The 17,363-nt window shown below is 43.6% G+C and overlaps 2 protein-coding genes and 1 non-coding gene across 4 annotated transcripts; 1 reads left to right on the forward strand and 2 right to left on the reverse strand.

Annotated features, from left to right (window-relative positions):
- Positions 1-20: 20 nt before the first annotated feature.
- Positions 21-14,007, reverse strand: nedd1 (NEDD1 gamma-tubulin ring complex targeting factor). Of its 2 annotated transcripts, none has more exons than XM_075470643.1 (16): positions 13,926-14,007; positions 8,425-8,568; positions 7,187-7,281; positions 6,515-6,631; positions 6,283-6,423; positions 5,507-5,736; positions 5,098-5,299; positions 4,724-4,844; positions 4,448-4,576; positions 4,022-4,078; positions 3,843-3,932; positions 3,000-3,166; positions 2,733-2,916; positions 2,460-2,601; positions 1,667-1,733; positions 21-857 (listed from the first exon to the last, which is right to left on the reverse strand). In XM_075470643.1, the coding sequence occupies exons 2-16, from the start codon at positions 8,558-8,560 to the stop codon at positions 753-755; spliced, it is 1,983 nt and encodes a 660-aa protein (XP_075326758.1). In that variant the 5' UTR covers positions 8,561-8,568; positions 13,926-14,007; the 3' UTR covers positions 21-752. The 2 variants fall into 2 exon arrangements, with proteins under 2 accessions (XP_075326758.1, XP_075326757.1); XM_075470642.1 differs by having other exon boundaries at positions 4,448-4,579.
- Positions 14,008-14,400: 393 nt separating this feature from the next.
- Positions 14,401-14,473, reverse strand: trnak-cuu (transfer RNA lysine (anticodon CUU)). The gene has a single exon. It is a non-coding gene; the product is annotated as a tRNA-Lys (tRNA).
- Positions 14,474-14,804: 331 nt separating this feature from the next.
- On the forward strand, positions 14,805-17,135 carry pclaf (PCNA clamp associated factor). Its single transcript, XM_075471119.1, has 4 exons — positions 14,805-14,944; positions 15,833-15,916; positions 16,007-16,187; positions 16,982-17,135. The coding sequence occupies exons 1-4, from the start codon at positions 14,899-14,901 to the stop codon at positions 17,016-17,018; spliced, it is 348 nt and encodes a 115-aa protein (XP_075327234.1). The 5' UTR covers positions 14,805-14,898; the 3' UTR covers positions 17,019-17,135.
- Positions 17,136-17,363: the final 228 nt, after the last annotated feature.

The raw sequence follows: 17,363 nt of genomic DNA on the forward strand, positions 1-17,363 counted from the left end.
TTAAGCTGAGTTTGTAGCAGGTAAACAATCAAAGAGTCGCACAGGTAGAGATGGTGAACCCCAGCGGACTAAAGCGCTGGTCTGGGCATGCGCACAACAGTGCACAAAAGTGAATTTTGAGACACAAATCCAGTTTTCTGATGACCTTTAATGTAATTGTAAACAGTTTTGAGATTTAAAAAAAATGTTGAAATGTGTTCAAACTGAACTAAATTGTCAAGCTGAAAAGAAAAATAATTAAAATATGGATAAATGTATTCATGCATTCTTACTGAGCAGGTTGGACTACTGTAGCATTAAAACTATAACATGAATTGTTACATTTTCTGAGATTGAAGTGACCTCAGAGCTGAGCGGCCGAAGCTAAACTTCTGCTGCAAATAAAACGAACTTGATGCACAATAAACTTTTTATTTTTTTCCACACAAACTTAATAAAAACTTGATTCAGGCACACATGAACCGACCGCTCACACTTACAGGCTGTGGAGTTACACATGTATTAAATTACAATAACAGAAGATGTTTGACCAAAGATTTTGTTTTATCAAACGAGTGATTTAAGGACACGTCGGTCTCCTTCCAAAAAGCACACACCAACGTCACACACATCACGCAGGAGGCCCTGCAGGTGACCTCCTGAGGACAGGAAGTGATGCGTCACTGCTGCAGAGCCACAGATCCAAACCCTGGAGCTGCTGCAGCCTGCGAGGCTTGACTCAGGGCGCCACAGATACGATTGGCTGCAGCGGGTCAGTAGTTGGCTCTCAGCCGGCGGTTCTCCTCTCGCAGCCTCTCAATCTCCTCTACCAGAGAGTCGTTAACGGAATATTTATCTATCAGGCCGTGGATCTCCGTCTGAAACACAACAACACACGTCACATGTTGTCTCGTAGTTCTGATCTGTTTCTACACATCTGAGCTTAAGTTACACACACGTGGATGAGATGAAATACAGCTGTTTACCATCCAAATGAGGATCTGAAGCGGACCAAACAGGAAATCTACCTGAAAGAGGTGCTCATAAGTCTAATTAAAAAGGAGAAGTGAGGAATAATCAGCCACCCAAACAAACTAATAAGCAGCACATGTGGAGTGTTTTCCCTTATGAAACTCTTGCAGCTGATTTTTTAACAACTTTAAACTCCAGCAGAGTTTCTATCCACCAACCCTGCCGGCTGTAGGTCAGAAGAAAACTGATTGTCCGAGCCGTGCTCAGTGTTTAAACGCGCTGACACATAACGAACAACGCTGGGCTGAGAGCTGATGAGTTAAGACACTGTAACGGATCACTTGTGTGCTGGAGATAACCTTCAAACGAGGGAAAGTGTTGAAAAGTGTTGAAAAGTCATTAAACAAGTGTGCCTAAGAATGATTAAAGAGTCACATTCCTGGTTGGCTGATGACACCGAAACCAAATCTCTGGTGAACCATGCAGAGATCTGAAAGTGCAGCACAACTTAGGCTGCTCGTCTCTCACGAGGATGATGAAGCAAAGGTAATCTTAACATCCGCACTACTTTAATTCATTTTATGTCATCATGGAATGGAGTTTGAGGTTTATACTGTTGGAGGCTTTCCTTTACAGGTTTAAGTAGAACAAAAGGTTATCGGGGTAAAAGGTGGAAGCTGAGAATGTGTTGAAGTTAATCTGTGACGCTTCGTACCAGCTGGATGTAAAACTGTCGGACCATCTCCACCTGGAGGTTGATGATGTCTTTGTGACAGGCGTTCCTGAAGAAGAAGAAGAAGAAGACCAGATGTGAAGACTAACAGGGCTACATACACCTTTAAGGTCTGGGTTGTTCTATTATCTTCATAATAAGTCTAATGGCCACAGGATGAGGTTTTTTTAGACGAATCGGATTCATCTGAGCCGACATCATTAACCATCAGACGTTTGTGTGCTTTCGCCTTTAAAGCCTGCTGGGAAAAACTAAAAACCACGAATACCCGGGTCAAAAAAAAAGGATAACATCTGGCTTTTTTTAACCTGTGTTAAATGGCTGTGATTAATGTAGATGTTATTGAAGAAGACTCACCCTCCAAAACAACTGCTTATTATTAACTTTCACTGTTTTTATCTCCTGGTTAAATGGAAAATATTTTTAAAATCTCAGGCCACCATCGAGAGCCTCTCCAGCTGCACAGCAGAGGCAAAGGTGGCTGAGACCACATTAGAGCCACTAAATTAAATATATGTTGGTCGACTTTACAGGAAAGCCAGCTGTATCACAAAGGAAAGGACATGGACTATTTACCCCTCATACATCCACTATTTCTGGTGTAAAAACTGTTCTTTCTTGTTATCGGACAGACTAGAAGCCACACTGACACTGGTTTTTAAACATGGCTGGTTGGTCTTCATAGCCACACCCCTAGCACCTTCTGTGAGAAGCTCCACAGACAAACTTTATCCTGAAGCTTTTCTGAATCTACATCCAAAGGTCAGAGGCGAACCTGAATTCCTCCAGAGTTTCATGGATCATGTTCTGGATGAAGTGGATCTGCAGGGAGGTGAGAGGAGCAGCTCCGCCCTGTCCAACCACGTCTGCGATGTTCTGAGACAGCGAGGAGGACACGGCCGTCGTCACCGCTGGACCTGAAGGTTCAACCACAACCGGGAGCATCACTTTCTGCCAACCCGACCCAAACACTGTTCAGTCTCAGACAGAACCCACACCCCTTAGCAGGCTGCACACGCTCCACTGTCCTGCCGACGTCAAGCTTTACCTGCTGCGGTGGTGGGCGGAGTTCCGTAGACAGGAGAGACGTAGCTCAGCTGAGCTGGAATACCATTGGCTCTCCGGAGGCTGGGCTCTGGAGTGACGAAGGGCGGGGCTGGCTGACTGTGGTTGGTCTGTTGGGACGTGGACTGAACTTCAGTCTCCAGGCTGGGACTGCCGGGCTTGTCAGACTGTCAAACAAGAAGCCTTTTTAGTATCAGTGTTAAAACCAGTGCGCACGTCATACTGTCAGGGGTCTGAACCAGGTCATCACCTTCCTGGAGTCACATGGCTCTACAGCTGCAGCTGTGATTGGCTCCTCCTCTTTGATGGGCAGCGGGGACTGGAAGACGGACAGTGGGCTGTAGCACCGCCCCGCAGAGGCCACCAGCTGGGTTCCCAGAGGGGTCCGACGCTGTGAACTGGCACCTGAGTGAGGGTCTGAGGCACAAGGAACAGACACCTCAGATCATCTAAAAGCTATAAAATTAACCGTGGTGTCCCTCAAGGATCAATTGTAGGTCCAACACTTTTTAATCTTTATACGGAACCCTTGGAAAATATCACCCGGAGACATGGCATTAATCTCCATAGTTATGCTGATGACACCCTTAGTTCTGAGCAACATTTTTGAGGTGCAATGAAGACTGCTTATCACCATATAAATATCAAGCCAATGCAGAGACACTTTATATTGCTCTTTTTTCTGGGCTCTCCATCAGAACTCAGCTGCACGGGTTCCAACCCAGGCCAGAAACAGAGCACATACAGTTTAACACCAGTTTCAAAGTCTCTGCATTGGCTTCCTGTCAGCTTCAGAAGAGATTTTAAGATTCTTTCACTTGTTTTTAAGGCTCTTAATGGCATTAGTCTCGGGTATTTATCAGAACTGCTTTTATATTCTAAGCCGGTCAGAACCCTTGGGGTCTTCAGGGTTTTTCAATTGTCCCGAAAAAAGTGGACTAAAACCCACATTGAGACTTTTTTTATGTCACTATTGTCCACATCTGGAACAGCCTTCCAGAAGACCTGAGGGCAACAGAGAATGTTCATGCTTTTCAACACTTTTAAAACCAAAGACCCACAGCACAACTCAGTACAGTGATGTGGTTCTGACCTTCTCGGACCGGGGAGAAGATGTCCAGACTAGCCCGGCCTATCAGCTGCTGACCCTCCCCTTCTCTGGACAGCATCTCCAAACTGGAAACTATGAAAACACAGCGTCAAAAGTCAGTCCAGAACCAGCATAGTCACTCCGAGTGACGATGAAGACTGAGAAGTGACTTCCTGTTTTACCTGGTGTTCTTCCGATCGGAGTGTCTACGGTGAACCCATGAGTCCCAGACTCTGGGCCTAACAGCATCAGGACAGAAAGGTGGAGGTTAGACAAACCTTTCTTGACTTAGCAATCAATCGATGCATCAAACTAACACAGGATACGCGAGGCAGCCATAATAAGCATGCGTACGGGTAGTTAACAGCAATATATTTTCAGCCCAAGGCTTTCCGATTTCTTGAGAGGTCAGGAGTCGCTCCCCGTTGGCCATTAGATGAAATACACTTTTTAGGCAGCTGCACGGCATTTCTATTTTCAGACTCAGAGGCTACATCTGTCTTTTTTATACATCTTTTCAAGAGAATATTCCTGATTTCATGACTGGATTTGAATCAAGTACGGTTTAAAAGAGACAGCATTAGCTTTTAGCCAATCAGAGGACAGACCTTCACGAGCAGGAGAGAAGACATCCAGACTGTTTCGTCCAACGCTGGTGAACTTCTCCGCCGCGGGATGTGGCTCCGCCCCCTGCTGACCCTCAGCCTCCCGACACATCACCTCCACACCGGCGCCTCCTGCTGGACACAAGACTGCCCTTACTGTAGGAGACATTTGTTCATGGTCCCTGACCGACGGTGATACTTTACTGTTTCATGTTAGAGCTGAAAAAAGGCTGACACGATTATCGTGATATTAGCGATGACATTTTCACAGCGACCCACCTGTGCTGGTCACCTGCCTGTGGGCGGTGGTGCCTGTGGGGGTACCATCGAGCTGGCTGCTGGACAGCTTGGAGCTGGATCTTTTTGTGGTAGAAATTTTGGTGGCTCCCAGTTTACTGGACTGAGGGGGAACAGAAAGAGAAGCTCCTGATTGATGATGATGATTTTTAACTTTCTTGGTCATTTCATCATTGACTCAAGCTTTAAACTTTCTAAAAGATGTTTGAATATTTTGGTAATTAGTGTAAATCCGTCTGTTGTACATTTAACACAGCCCCTGAATATGTTCAATTCTCACACTTTAAATAAAATGTAACCCCCACCCCTCCCTTAATGACACCACCACGCTCCTCATGTTCATGGTTGGGGGTTACCTTGTGCCTGCTGGAGTTGCTCTGGAAGCGCAGGCAGGTGACTGAGGTTTTGTGGGCCACAGTGATCCTGGTGGGGGTGCTGGAGTTCCTCAGGTCGTAATGGTAGATCTTCCCCTGAGTGGACCCAACTACCAGACCGGTACCATCCAGAGTGAAGTCCACCGAGGTCAGAGGACTGTCTACCCGGATCGACCGCAAGATTCTACAGACACACACCAACACATGACGCTGCAGAAGCTGTATTTTTCTGAGGTGGAGTTTGTTTTGTCAGGAACATTATTCTAAATCTGACGGCTGCTGCGGAACCCGAGGCACCAACGCCGACATAAGCAGGCCTGACAGAAGCTGAACAAAACGTCCTGAATGAAAGTGGCGTGCACGCGCGCTGCCGCAGTGTGTCCTGACTCACATCTTGCTGGCCGTGTCGTAGCAGACGATCTTTTTGTCTAGGCCAACGCTGACCACGAGCAGGTCACTGGTGGGGGAGAAGGAAATACCGGAGCCCGGGGCCTTGTGAGCGCCGTCGAACACGTGGAGCTCCTTCTGGGTGTTGGAGTCCCACAGCACCACGGTGCCGCTGTCAGAGACACTGCCCATCAGCGAGCGCTTCACCATGGACAGCCTCAGGTCGTGGATGGGCTGGAGAGGAAACAGAATTTAGTGTTCATGTAAGAAAAACACGGCCGCAGAGGTTCTTTGATTTTCTGCCTCATTATGACGACGTCCGATAGTATTCCCTGTCTCCAACATGCAGCTTTTCCTTTTCTTATTTTTCTTTAATCAGACTTCTAATACTGGGATTTTGGTTTCAGGAGGCTGATATACCGCAGTTCACGACTTTGGTTTCCATGAGTTACGGTTGGCTGACAATACATGCGCATGTCTCTCCTTGTCCTTGTGCAAAGAGCAAACTATTTGCTAAATTCTCCAGTGATACATCAACTTTTGTACTGCAAATTTTATATTAAAGGAATCCTGAAGGTGTAACTGGGTCCTGTTTTCCAACAGTCAGGATTAGAGTTTTTAATAATCATTTTAGAGCTTGAGCAGCACAAAAACAGGATTTAAAAGAAGATCTTCTAACTGACTGACTGAAAGCATTTGGGATGCTCCGTGTTAGGTCTCCAGGTGAGAAATGCAGAATTCAACACAACAACCAAACGGCAGCTGCAGTGTTTGTCTCACCTGGTTGCTGCCGTGACCGAATGCTCTGCTGGACAGGTTGGTGGTCAGACTGTGGAGGACCAGATCCCCGCTGGTGGAGCCAGAGGCGATGCAGCTGTCGTTGGTGTTGAAGGACACACAGGTCACCTCTTCTTTGTGGTCCTGAGAAATTAAGATTAATCCTTTAATTGCTTGTTATGGCAGCGGATGTTTCAGACCGTCATGTTTGAGGATGCCGAACTGCTGCACTTACTTTGAGGGAGCGGTGCAGTCGCTTGGTCTTCAGGTCCCAGATGTGGACACAGTGATCCAGACCGCCGCTGACCAGAAACTGGGACGAAGAACTCAAACACACCCGGGTTTGCTTTTTCTGAACACATCATCAGAATAACCAAAACTGAACAGTGAGTTTTTATTCAAGTGAGCAGAAAGACTAACAAAAAATAATTACAAAAATGTTCCCAACTCTAATGTGATCTCAGTTCGACTGCTCCGGCTTTCCAATGCATCATGGGGTCAGATTGTGGAAACTTGTGAAGGTTTTTAAAAATAAGCTGCAAAGAAGCCTAAAAACCTCCATGTAGGACCACTGAGGATAATGCAGCTGTTATAAACTGACTTCTTACAAGTTTAACACTTTAAAAATCAAATTAAATAACTTTTCCACATGAAAATATGAATGTTTTTTATTGAATGTTAACAAAACACCTGGGACCAGACTGGCATTGAACACTGGATGAATTAACCAACCAGAAAATGATGCTGCTGAGTTATTCTCTTTTGATCAGGGCTGCTTCAGTGGCAGCATCTGGCATTGATGACTGACACTCTGCAGACACTAACTGATCTGCATCGTGCATTACATGAAAAGAAACGGATGAAACTCTGTGCTGTGATGATGACAACATGTCCGCTGTGTACTCACCCCGTCGGCCAGTTCCACCACCGGAACAGGAGCAGACTTGAGGCTTGAAACCACCAGTTTGTCTCCACTGCTGCTGGCGCTGACCAGGTACTGATCTGAGAAAACTGGTCAAGGCTCTTAACTGTCAGCTTCCAGTAGGTTAGATATGACGCAACAAGTGAAAGCTCAAAGTGGTCACAGTATAACCTCTAAGATTTTGTGATCACAAAAACTCCTCACTTAGTTAATTAGCACAAAATTGTTTAAGTATAATAATTATCACAAACAAAAAACCCAAGATAGAAATTAGTGAAATACCCCAAACACAAACACAAAGGGATACATTTTTACTAAGAAAGTCATTTCTACTCCAGCTTCTACACATATTGATAGAAAAATTGCATTTATAACAATGTTAGCAGACCAAAAGCAGCCTTTTAAAATGCATGTAAACATGTCAGTGTGACCAAAATCGTACAAAATTGAAGCTCTCAAAGGGATAAGGGGGATACTGGGATAAAAATTAAATGTCCAGGTCAAACTCTAACCACAAGTTGACTCATCTCTCTGTGTGTGGACATATGTACGGTCAAATGTTCACAACAGGGGGTGTGCATGAGTGGATAGTGGAAATAGAGTCATAGATGTTCAACAATATGATACACACAGACCTAAGAAACTGTATAGGTTTTAAAGGACAGGTTATGTAAAAAATCACTTTTTTTTGTTCCTGGAACATATATGACGGTGTCTGAAGTCACCAACACGTGTAATACCATGGAAGCCTCCTTTAATGAGCCATTCTGATTTTCATTTCAAATATACGTCACTCCTCTTCTGTTGAGCCTGGCCCCCACCCACTCGCATCCATTCTGCTAAACTGAGGAAGCCGAGGAGCATCTTACATCTACCACCAGACTCAGAGGATATGAGAGCCCAGTGGATTGGATTAGGACAGCTGTCACTGAGCGAGGGGCTCACTCCTAAAGAGTGAGGACGATTTAAAGTCACCGCAGTACCCAGAGAGAAACGGTGCATACAAAGGGAGAACGGGCTAACCACCAATCAGCCCTAAAGATGTAGGGCTGCAAGTATAATTGTTCAATGACACTAATATATACAAAATGTTTAAATGCAGTGATTAAAAATACACATGCATTACTACAAATGATGCTGTGTTAATCTCAGGCCTCCACTGCAACCCTAAATGTTTGTATTATACCACCAGGACAGCTGTGTCCTTCTATCCATCTGGATACTGTTGGAGCTCCAGCAGGCCTGAGCAACAGGGTGGGTGCTACTGTGCGGGTTAAACTGCTCCAGCGGCGCCATGGAAGCTGCATCCCAGATCTTCACACAGTCTCCGGTTGACACCAGGCGGGTCACCTCCTCCATGGCAAAAGCTGGAGACAAAACAAACACCTCCATGTAAAGAAGTTTTGGAAACAAAGGGCATCACTCACTACATTGTGACCCTCTTAAACGATCGGTCGGTTAACATTTCATCTGAAAACATTAAGATCAATAAAGGAAAATCCTCAGCAGCTGCAGATCGATTCTTGTTTTGTTAAAGATGCTCTCAGATGGATTCAAAGGACTTCAGGCAGTAAAACAGCCTCATTTTCACTGCTACAACAAATACTAAACAAGTGAAACACACATAAAACCACAAATTACACTAAACTCTCTGAGCTGACAACAATTATAAAACAGATAAGCATGTTCACTTTAGACAATTAAAGAGTTATTTCCATTTTAACAGAAAATTAGGATTAAACTGCCCAAAGTATGACAAGAAATCAGCAGTTAAATCAGGAATAATTACTCATTACAACCAAAGTAATTATAATTTTAAAAAAAAAATTGTACCAGAGTGGAAAATGCTAATTAAAAACTGTGATTCTTACATTCCTCATTTCATAGCAGAGAGTATGAACTCAAGATATTTCATGTTTTGTCTCATAAACTTAATTTAATTTGTTAATAAACATTTCTGCATTACTCTGGAAAAGATGTGGTCTTTAAGGCAGCATATGTTGCTGTAAAATCTCTGTGAAATTTTCTGCATTAATGCTGCCGTCACAGAAGCGGAAATGAGCTTTGCTCATTCGGGCCCTGATCCAAGCCCATCCCATCCCAGAGCCTGGCTGCAGGGACTGGTTGCTGACAGCAGGCTGGATGCTCCTTTTGCTCCATTTCTTCCAAAAAAGACCTGGAACACTGATCGCTCTGACCACAGCACACGTTTCCACCGTGTGACGCTCCATCCCAGACGCCTCCGAGCCCAGAGAAGTGGACGCCGCCTCTGGACCAGGTTAACATCAGGCTTCTTTTCTGCACAGTTAAGTTTGTGAAAGTAACTCTGGATCGTAGTGCTTGAAAAAGGTTTGAGGGATCAGAGATATCGGGGGTCTACTTTGGGCTTGCTCCCTTGTCCTTTACTCACTGAAGTTCCTCCAGATTCCTTCAATTCAATTCAATTCAATTCAAATTCAAAAATACTTTATTTATCCCAGAGGGAAATTAAATGTTGATGTAGCTCAATTAAATCAAAGAGTTATTATAGATGCTGATGGCTGTGGGCAGGAAAGATTTCCTGTAGCGGTCCGTTTTGCATCCAAACTGAAGAAGCCTTTGACTGAAGAGACTCTGTTTTCTGATAACAGTCTCATGGAGAGGATGTTCAGGGTTGTCCATAATTCTCTTGATTTTATGCAAAATCCTTCTTTGCATTATTGTCTCCAGAGGTTCCACAGTCGTCCCCAGAACAGAACCAGCCTTCCTTATCAGGTTGTTGAGTCTTTTTGGGTCCCTGGTTCTGATGCTGCTGCCCCAACAGATGACGCAAGAGGAAATGACGCTCTCAACAACAGACTTGTAGAAGATCTGCAACATCTTGTTGCAAACCTTGAAGGACCTTAGCTTCCTCAAGAAGTACAGTCTGCTCTGTCCTTTCTTGTAGATGGCTTCACTGTTGTGTCTCCAGTCCAGTCTGTTGTCCACATGAACACCAAGGTATTTATATTCCTCAACCACCTCCACTTCTTCTCCCATGATGGAAACAGGGTTTGATCTGACCTTGTTTCTCCTGAAATCTACAATCATCTCCTTTGTTTTGTTAACATTCAAGATGAGATGATTGTTCCCACACCATGCCACAAAGCGGTCCACCAGCTCTCTGTACTCAGCTTCTTGTCCATCTCTGATACACCCGACAACTGCAGAGTCATCTGAATATTTCTGTAGATGACAGGAGTCTGACTTGTACTGGAAGTCTGAAGTGTACAGAGTGAAAAGGAATGGTGAGAGTACAGTCCCCTGTGGTGCTCCTGTGCTGCTGATCACCTGGTTAGACACACAATTCTTCAGTCTGACAAACTGTGGTCTGTTTGTCAGGTAGTCATTAATCCAGGTGATTGTTGAGGCCTCCACCTGAGTCTTCTGGAGTTTCAGACTAAGCAGACCAGGCTGGATTGTGTTAAATGCACTGGAGAAATCAAAGAACATGATCCTCACAGTGCTGCCTGCTTTATCCAGATGACAGTGGGTTTGTTGAAGCAGGTGTATGATAGCGTCTTCAACTCCAACTCCATGGCGATAAGCAAACTGCAGGGGGTCCTGATATGTGCTGGTTTGCTTACACAGGTGGGTCAACAGGAGTCTCTCCAGGACCTTCATGATGTGGGATGTCAGTGCAACAGGTCTGTAGTCATTGATATCTGAAGGGTGAGTTTTCTTTGGTACCGGAACCAGACAGGATGTCTTCCACAACAGTGGTACCTTCTCTTGGGTCAAGCTAAGGTTGAAAAGGTGTTGCAGAATCCCACAGAGCTGCTCTGCACAGGCCTTCAGGACTCGGGGGCTGACACCATCTGGACCTGCAGCCTTGTTCCGGTTCAGTCTTTCCAACTGCCTCTTCACCTGACTTCTAGAAACAGAAAAGTGGGAGGAGGAGGCAAAGGGGACAGCAGCATCTCCTGATTGGGTTGATGACAAACTAGTGGAAGCAGAAGAATCCATGACTGAGGTGGAGGTGGAGATGTTACAGGAAAGCTGTGGGTCAGAGGAGGATGGGATGTCTCTTTGGCTGGGAACAGGATGGGAGGATGGTGAGCTTGTTCCAGAACTGAACCTGTTGAAGAATGTGTTCAGCTCATTTGCTCTGTCCAGACTTCCATCCATCCGATCCTCCCTCTGCTTGAGGCCTGTGATCTTCTTCATTCCTGACCACACATCTCTGATATTGTTCCTCTGCAGTTTACTCTCAAGCTTCTTTCTATACACCTCCTTGCTCTCTCTGATCTTGACTTTGAGCTGCTTCTGTATACTCCTCAGTAACTCCCTGTCTCGCTCCCTAAAGGCTCTTTTTTTCTTGTTCAATAGTTCCTTTAGCTCACTGGTGATCCAGGGTTTGTTATTAGGGAAGCATCTCACTGTTCTGGTGGGGATGGTGTTGTCCACACAGAAGTTTATATAGTCAGTCACACACTCAGTCATGGCATTAATGTCCTCTCCATGTGGCTTACAAAGAGAAATCCAATCGGTTGCATCAAAACAACCCTGTAAGGCTTCTTCAGCTTCATGTGACCACTTTCTAACAGTCCTTTTTGTGACAGGTAGTCTCTGGACAAGGGGTTTATATGCTGAACAGAGAAAAACAAGGTTGTGATCTGATTTTCCCAGGGGAGGTCTTGATTTGGAAATGTATGAATCCTTGACATTTGTGTAAAACAAATCCAATGTCTTGTTTTCTCTGGTAGAGCAGCTGACAAACTGTTGAAAAGTTGGCAGTGTAGCAGAGAGTGAGGCATGATTAAAATCACCAGATATTGCCACAAAAGAATTGGGGTGTTGAGTCTGTATCTTAGCAACAACGGAACTGATGACGTCACATGCAGTGTCGGCAACAGCTGAGGGTGGAATGTAAACAGCCACCAAAACAACACTGGTGAACTCTCTTGGCAAATAATATGGACGAAAACCCACTGCCAATAGTTCAATGTCAGGACTGCAGATACGACTCTTCACAGTAACATGTCCTGGGTGACACCATCTGTTGTTGACAAGCACTGCCAATCCACCCCCTTTCCTTTTCCTGCTACTCTTTAAATCTCGATCTGCTCGTACAGTCAGGAAGCCCGGCAGAGAGACGCTGGAGTCGGGTATATGATCCTGTAGCCATGTCTCAGTAAAACACATAATGCTACATTCCCGATATTCTTGCTGAGTCGTTATCAAGGCTTAAAGTTCATCCAACTTGTTAGCTAACGATCTTACATTTCCCATGATGCAGGATGGCAGAGATGGTTTGAACTTCTTCTTTCTTTCTCTCCTCTTTGCTCCTGCTCTGCATCCACGACGCCTCCTTTTCAATTCCAGTGGGATTTCTGGCTTCAGTTGTCGAATTATTTCTGCTTTTCCAATGTTATTCAGCTGCTCCCTGTTGTAAACCACCTTGTTGCTATGGTGATGCATCATGACAAAAGAGTAAAATATGCAAAAGTATTGGGAAAAATTAATCCAGCTGCACAGCATCCAAGGTAGGAAGGAACAGTTGTCCAAAAAATGCAATTTCTTCCAAGAAATAACAGGAATGAAATTTAGAAAAAAAGAAAAATCTCAATGTGAGGTACAGAGCTACTCCAACATGCTGCCACCCTCAGCAGCGCATTCAATCTTGAAAGTTTTAATGATATTCTGCTCTCTAGAGGGAGAAATATGCAAATCCCTTCCAATCTTTCTCTGAAGGATGTTGTTTTTAAAGACTGCAATAATTTTCTCACACATTTGTTGACAAACTGGAGATCCTCTACCCATCTTTGCTCCTCAGAAATTCAGCCTTTCGTGGATACTGCTTTTGGACCAAAACCTGGTTACAATCACGTGTTTGAAATAACTTTCTCAAGCTAATAATAATTGCTGATTTGTCCCACTCCCAACTTTAAAAAAATATTTTGGAGACATGAAAGTTAATGAAAAGAAGAGGAAGCAAAGGCAAACATTATATATCTTGGGTTCATACAATCTGAAATTGAATAAAAGACAAAAGTAAATCTAAGAATGACAGTATTTTCCTTATTATTATTTTGTATTTTTCATGCTCTTGTCCTGGCTCGGAGTAGTTCATCATATTTCAGCTGTTTCTAATCATCCTTAATGATGGGATTCATCTTACTGCTGCACCCAGAAACTCAAGGAATAAAATACGTGATTGAGTAACTACAAAGTAAGTTATGTTGGCATTTTTTCATAAATAACAGCAGACATTTTTCAGTTAATCCTCAGTTAAAACATTTTATAAGCAACATTACTTACCGAGGAAGGTTAGGAATATCTTCATAAGTTAGATTGAATGTGTTTCTGCCTTTGAAATACTTTTTTTGTGAGCTTACATGAGTGTTGTCGGGTCTGCGAGCTGCCATGCGAACAGCTGACACACAGATGTTTTTATTTACATCAAACTGACCTCAGATCAGCTGCGTTAACTTCTAAAATACCAACAACCTGCATGTGTTCTCCTGAAAACCAACTGTGGTCCGCAACCTTGTTGAACCAACCTGAATTTAATCCCTTAAACTAACTAGCAGCTACAGATAGTTAACGCTAACTAGCAACCAGTCAACACTAGCTACTGACAGAGCGCGAGCGTCAGCGGGTTCAAAGTTACCGACGAGTCACTAAAGAGCAGCAAAACTACACGAAACAAGCGGAAACTTGTTGGAAACGTTCAAGAGTTTTCTGTAAGAAGTGTCATACAAACCCGGAGAGAAGAATAATCACTGAAAACTGATGAAGATGTTGGGTTTGTAATCCGCCTGCTGGTAATGAACCGCCACTACGGAAACCCAGCAGGGACAAAAACCCAAGTACGACTTTTATTCTTGCTCGTTTATATATTTTACTTAAATAAAGTTAGGTCAAATTTATTTAAGTATTTAATATTTTTTAGTTCTTTATTTTGATGCCACTTTATTCCTGTACACCGGAAAAAAATGTGCATTTTACTGGAAAACGTGCATGAAAATGACAGCACAGTCATAAAAAGACGGTGTTGTACTGATAAAATTACATCACAACGGGATGGCTTCAATATTTCTGATAACAACCATTGTCACCAAATAAGGTTTTCACTATTTCACATTTCTTTATAACAAAGACAGTCTAAACTTAATCTTGCTCCCAGCAACAGAAAATATTTTTTATCTTTACGCACTGTGTCTTGAGAAAAAGACTTGCGCCCAACGTGGGGCTCGAACCCACGACCCTGAGATTAAGAGTCTCATGCTCTACCGACTGAGCTAGCCGGGCTGTGTGGAACACCATGTAATATTTTAACCCAATCCATGATATTACTACAGAAACTAGTTCAGATTTGAAGTCTGTTTGTCAAGTGCCGATAATTCAGCTATTCTAGGTCAGAGAAGGCTAGTATTACTGCTATACCACTGCAAGATTTCTACCAGATTCCTGGTGTATTTCTCCAAGTCTTTGTTGTGTACATCTTCTGCTCATTCAATCAACATACAATTGGGGCTGCAGTAACAGTCTTTGACCACGCGGGGGAGGCAGTATATAATCTTGTGTCTGAGTGTGCCTGAGCGGCACAAGAGAAGAAGAAATCTCCCGCCCCATCCGCTGATCTTTTTAAACCAAGGCGGGAGCCTTCGCTTCATTCATAGTGGTCGGTGTAGTTTGCACTTCAACGCCTTTTGACGGTACAGGACGCTGCCAGCATGGTGAGGACTAAAGCCGATAGTGTTCCTGGATCGTACAGAAAAGGTACAGTAACAAACTACAGACAGTTGACCTGAATCAGCTTTTAATACTTAGTTTGTGCCAGAACACGGTTGTATTGTCACGCAATCTGGCGGGCTGAGAGCAGTCAGCTAAACGATGCGTCTAAATGAGATATTACAGTTTCATTCTTTAACAATCCCTCAAATTAACTATATATTTTCTGATAAACTTAGCAGTTATTGGCATGTGAGGGTCAATAGGAACGTGTAAATGTGTTAAAGCCCCAGCTGGTCCTCCCAACAACATCCTCCCGCCAATACGGAGTCTGGCTTCGTGGTTCTTCCTGAACAACATGGATTTAAACTCTTTATATAGTCATGTTATGATCATAAGTTAGTTTTATCTAAACATTCTGACCTGTCCAACAAATTGTCAGATTACAAGGTCTTTCTCCAGGTTTACGTCTCGCTTTCTGTAAACTGGCGCCAGTTTTTAGCGCTGCAGTGCGGCTTTGTGCAAAGGTTGCACCACACCCCATTAAAAAGTTGCATAATTAAAGGTGATGTGGCTTATATTAGATTGAAAGTTTATATGGGGATATTATGTACTATATTTCTTTATCTTTTTTGATCTTTCGTTAAATTCGGCATACATTCGACCTGCAGTTCGTCCCTCTGGTTAGTAGTAACCTTTAAACCCTGTTTTGACAAGCCCCTCACTCATGCAGATGCTTGTGCAAATTCACACTGCAGCCTTGCATACTTCTTAAAACAAGTCTTTAGATCCTTCTGATATGGGATATCATTTCAGTCAAATCCTGAAATGGAGAAGGTGCTCTCTGCTGCTCCTTTCTCAGGCTGTCGTCAAGTGTTCCTGCTTTATTCATACGTTGTTTGATCACTCATCGGACTGTTTGATCTTGTTTTGCAGCTGTTGCAGCTACTGCACCCCGCAAGTCTTTGGGCTCCAGTTCAGCTAACTCTGCCTCCTGCAGCAGCCAGGCCTCCAACCTTGGTTAGTCCGAGTTTTACCTCAAACACAAACCGTAACACGCTTACAGCACACAATCTCACTGTTGCTAAAGTTGTGGTTTGTGGTTCACAGCAAAGAACAAATATGCCGGCGGAAACTCGGTGTGTCCCCGTCCCACCCCGACCTGGCAGAAGGGGATCGGGGACTTCTTCGGTGGACCCCCGAGAAAGCCTGAGAAGGAGAACCAGATGCCCTGTGGGGTTGAGGATGGTGAGGAGGCTGGAGGCAGCGGGATGTCAAAGGCTAGCAGGAAGTACGTTTACTGCATTAATGTTATTTTTACTTCCAGGTTTCCAGAAGTTTTTAAACTGTCAGTCTGACCTCAAATTAAATCCAGATTTAAATAAATTATCTGACGTAAATCTGTGGACTTTCCATCAACCTATAGAACAGCTTGTTCTGTTGTTTTTAAAGTAAATTTGTCACACATTTGCTGTTTCCTACCTCTCGGATCACGTGGCAGTAAGCTAAATATTTTAGGAATTCATAGCGTTGGTCAGATGAGACGGATTCTCTCACAGGGTTCATGGAAACAAAGTGAGCACAGAAACATTGGGAGCTTTATTTAGAATTTAAATCATCACCCATTGCAAACTCGAGTCATATCTACGATAAAACATCTTTAACGCAATTACAAATATCTCATGAAGTTTGTGGGGTGTTAGAAGGTTAAACTGAGCATTTTCTTAACCCCACGACACTTTCCACCAGTTCAGGAAAGAGAGGATGGGAGAAAATTCTTCAAACTGAACTCTTAGGAGTCAAACATCAGCCGTCTGAGACATTTCTGTCGGTTTATTTCACCATTAATGTGAAGCTGACTGGAAACCACTGCACAGAATTATCATGACTGTCTCAAATCACTGGGAGAGGGGATTATTAGGAAATATTGTAATGAGTGATTAGGTTTTTTTTAAAGGCTTTTTGTCTACCAATCTATATTTTAGATTGTGTGTGTGTGTGTTCGCTGATCTTCGTTGCAGGCTGTTCTCTGTTTAGCTGTGGATTGATTGTCATGTTTGTTTGTATTTGACCTGTTTGCTGCAGGTCCAGACCTCTGCCTGATGAGGAGGATGACGACTGAACGATGAACAGATCTGTTTGCTGCCCCCATACAGGCTTCCTAATGTACATCTGTATATAATTTCTGCTGAATTCACCTTTTGTATAGTTCATTAAACTGGTTTTAAGTTGTTTTTAACCTGCTGTCTTGCGTTTCATTGATCGGTGCCTCGTTATCAGTTGATTATTTTTATTTAAAATAGAAATGATGATGATCGGTTTGTCTGGATGGACGTTTTTAACTACTTTACAGACTAACAAAATAACTGAAATTAATTGTAAAACCGGATTTTGCCGAGATGTTTTGAAATCTGCCCAAAACCCCACAATTGAATATAACCAGTAATTCCAATTTCCAACCAGTGAA

Source organism: Odontesthes bonariensis, chromosome 7 (assembly GCF_027942865.1).
Source record: "Odontesthes bonariensis isolate fOdoBon6 chromosome 7, fOdoBon6.hap1, whole genome shotgun sequence".
Lineage (NCBI taxonomy): Eukaryota > Metazoa > Chordata > Actinopteri > Atheriniformes > Atherinopsidae > Odontesthes > Odontesthes bonariensis.

Bases quoted from the DNA above. Each gene is read 5' to 3' on its own strand.
- nedd1 (XM_075470642.1), bottom strand. From the start codon at position 8,560: ATGGAGGAGGTGACCCGCCTGGTGTCAACCGGAGACTGTGTGAAGATC. The intron at 4,845-5,097 runs GTAACCCCCAAC...GTTCCCCCTCAG, and splicing joins GCAACTCCAGCAGGCACAAG to TCCAGTAAACTGGGAGCCAC. The intron at 2,602-2,732 runs GTAAAGCTTGAC...TTGAACCTTCAG, and splicing joins TCCGCCCACCACCGCAGCAG to GTCCAGCGGTGACGACGGCC.
- pclaf (XM_075471119.1), top strand. From the start codon at position 14,899: ATGGTGAGGACTAAAGCCGATAGTGTTCCTGGATCGTACAGAAAAG. The intron at 15,917-16,006 runs GTTAGTCCGAGT...TGTGGTTCACAG, and splicing joins CAGCCAGGCCTCCAACCTTG to CAAAGAACAAATATGCCGGC. The intron at 16,188-16,981 runs GTACGTTTACTG...TGTTTGCTGCAG, and splicing joins ATGTCAAAGGCTAGCAGGAA to GTCCAGACCTCTGCCTGATG.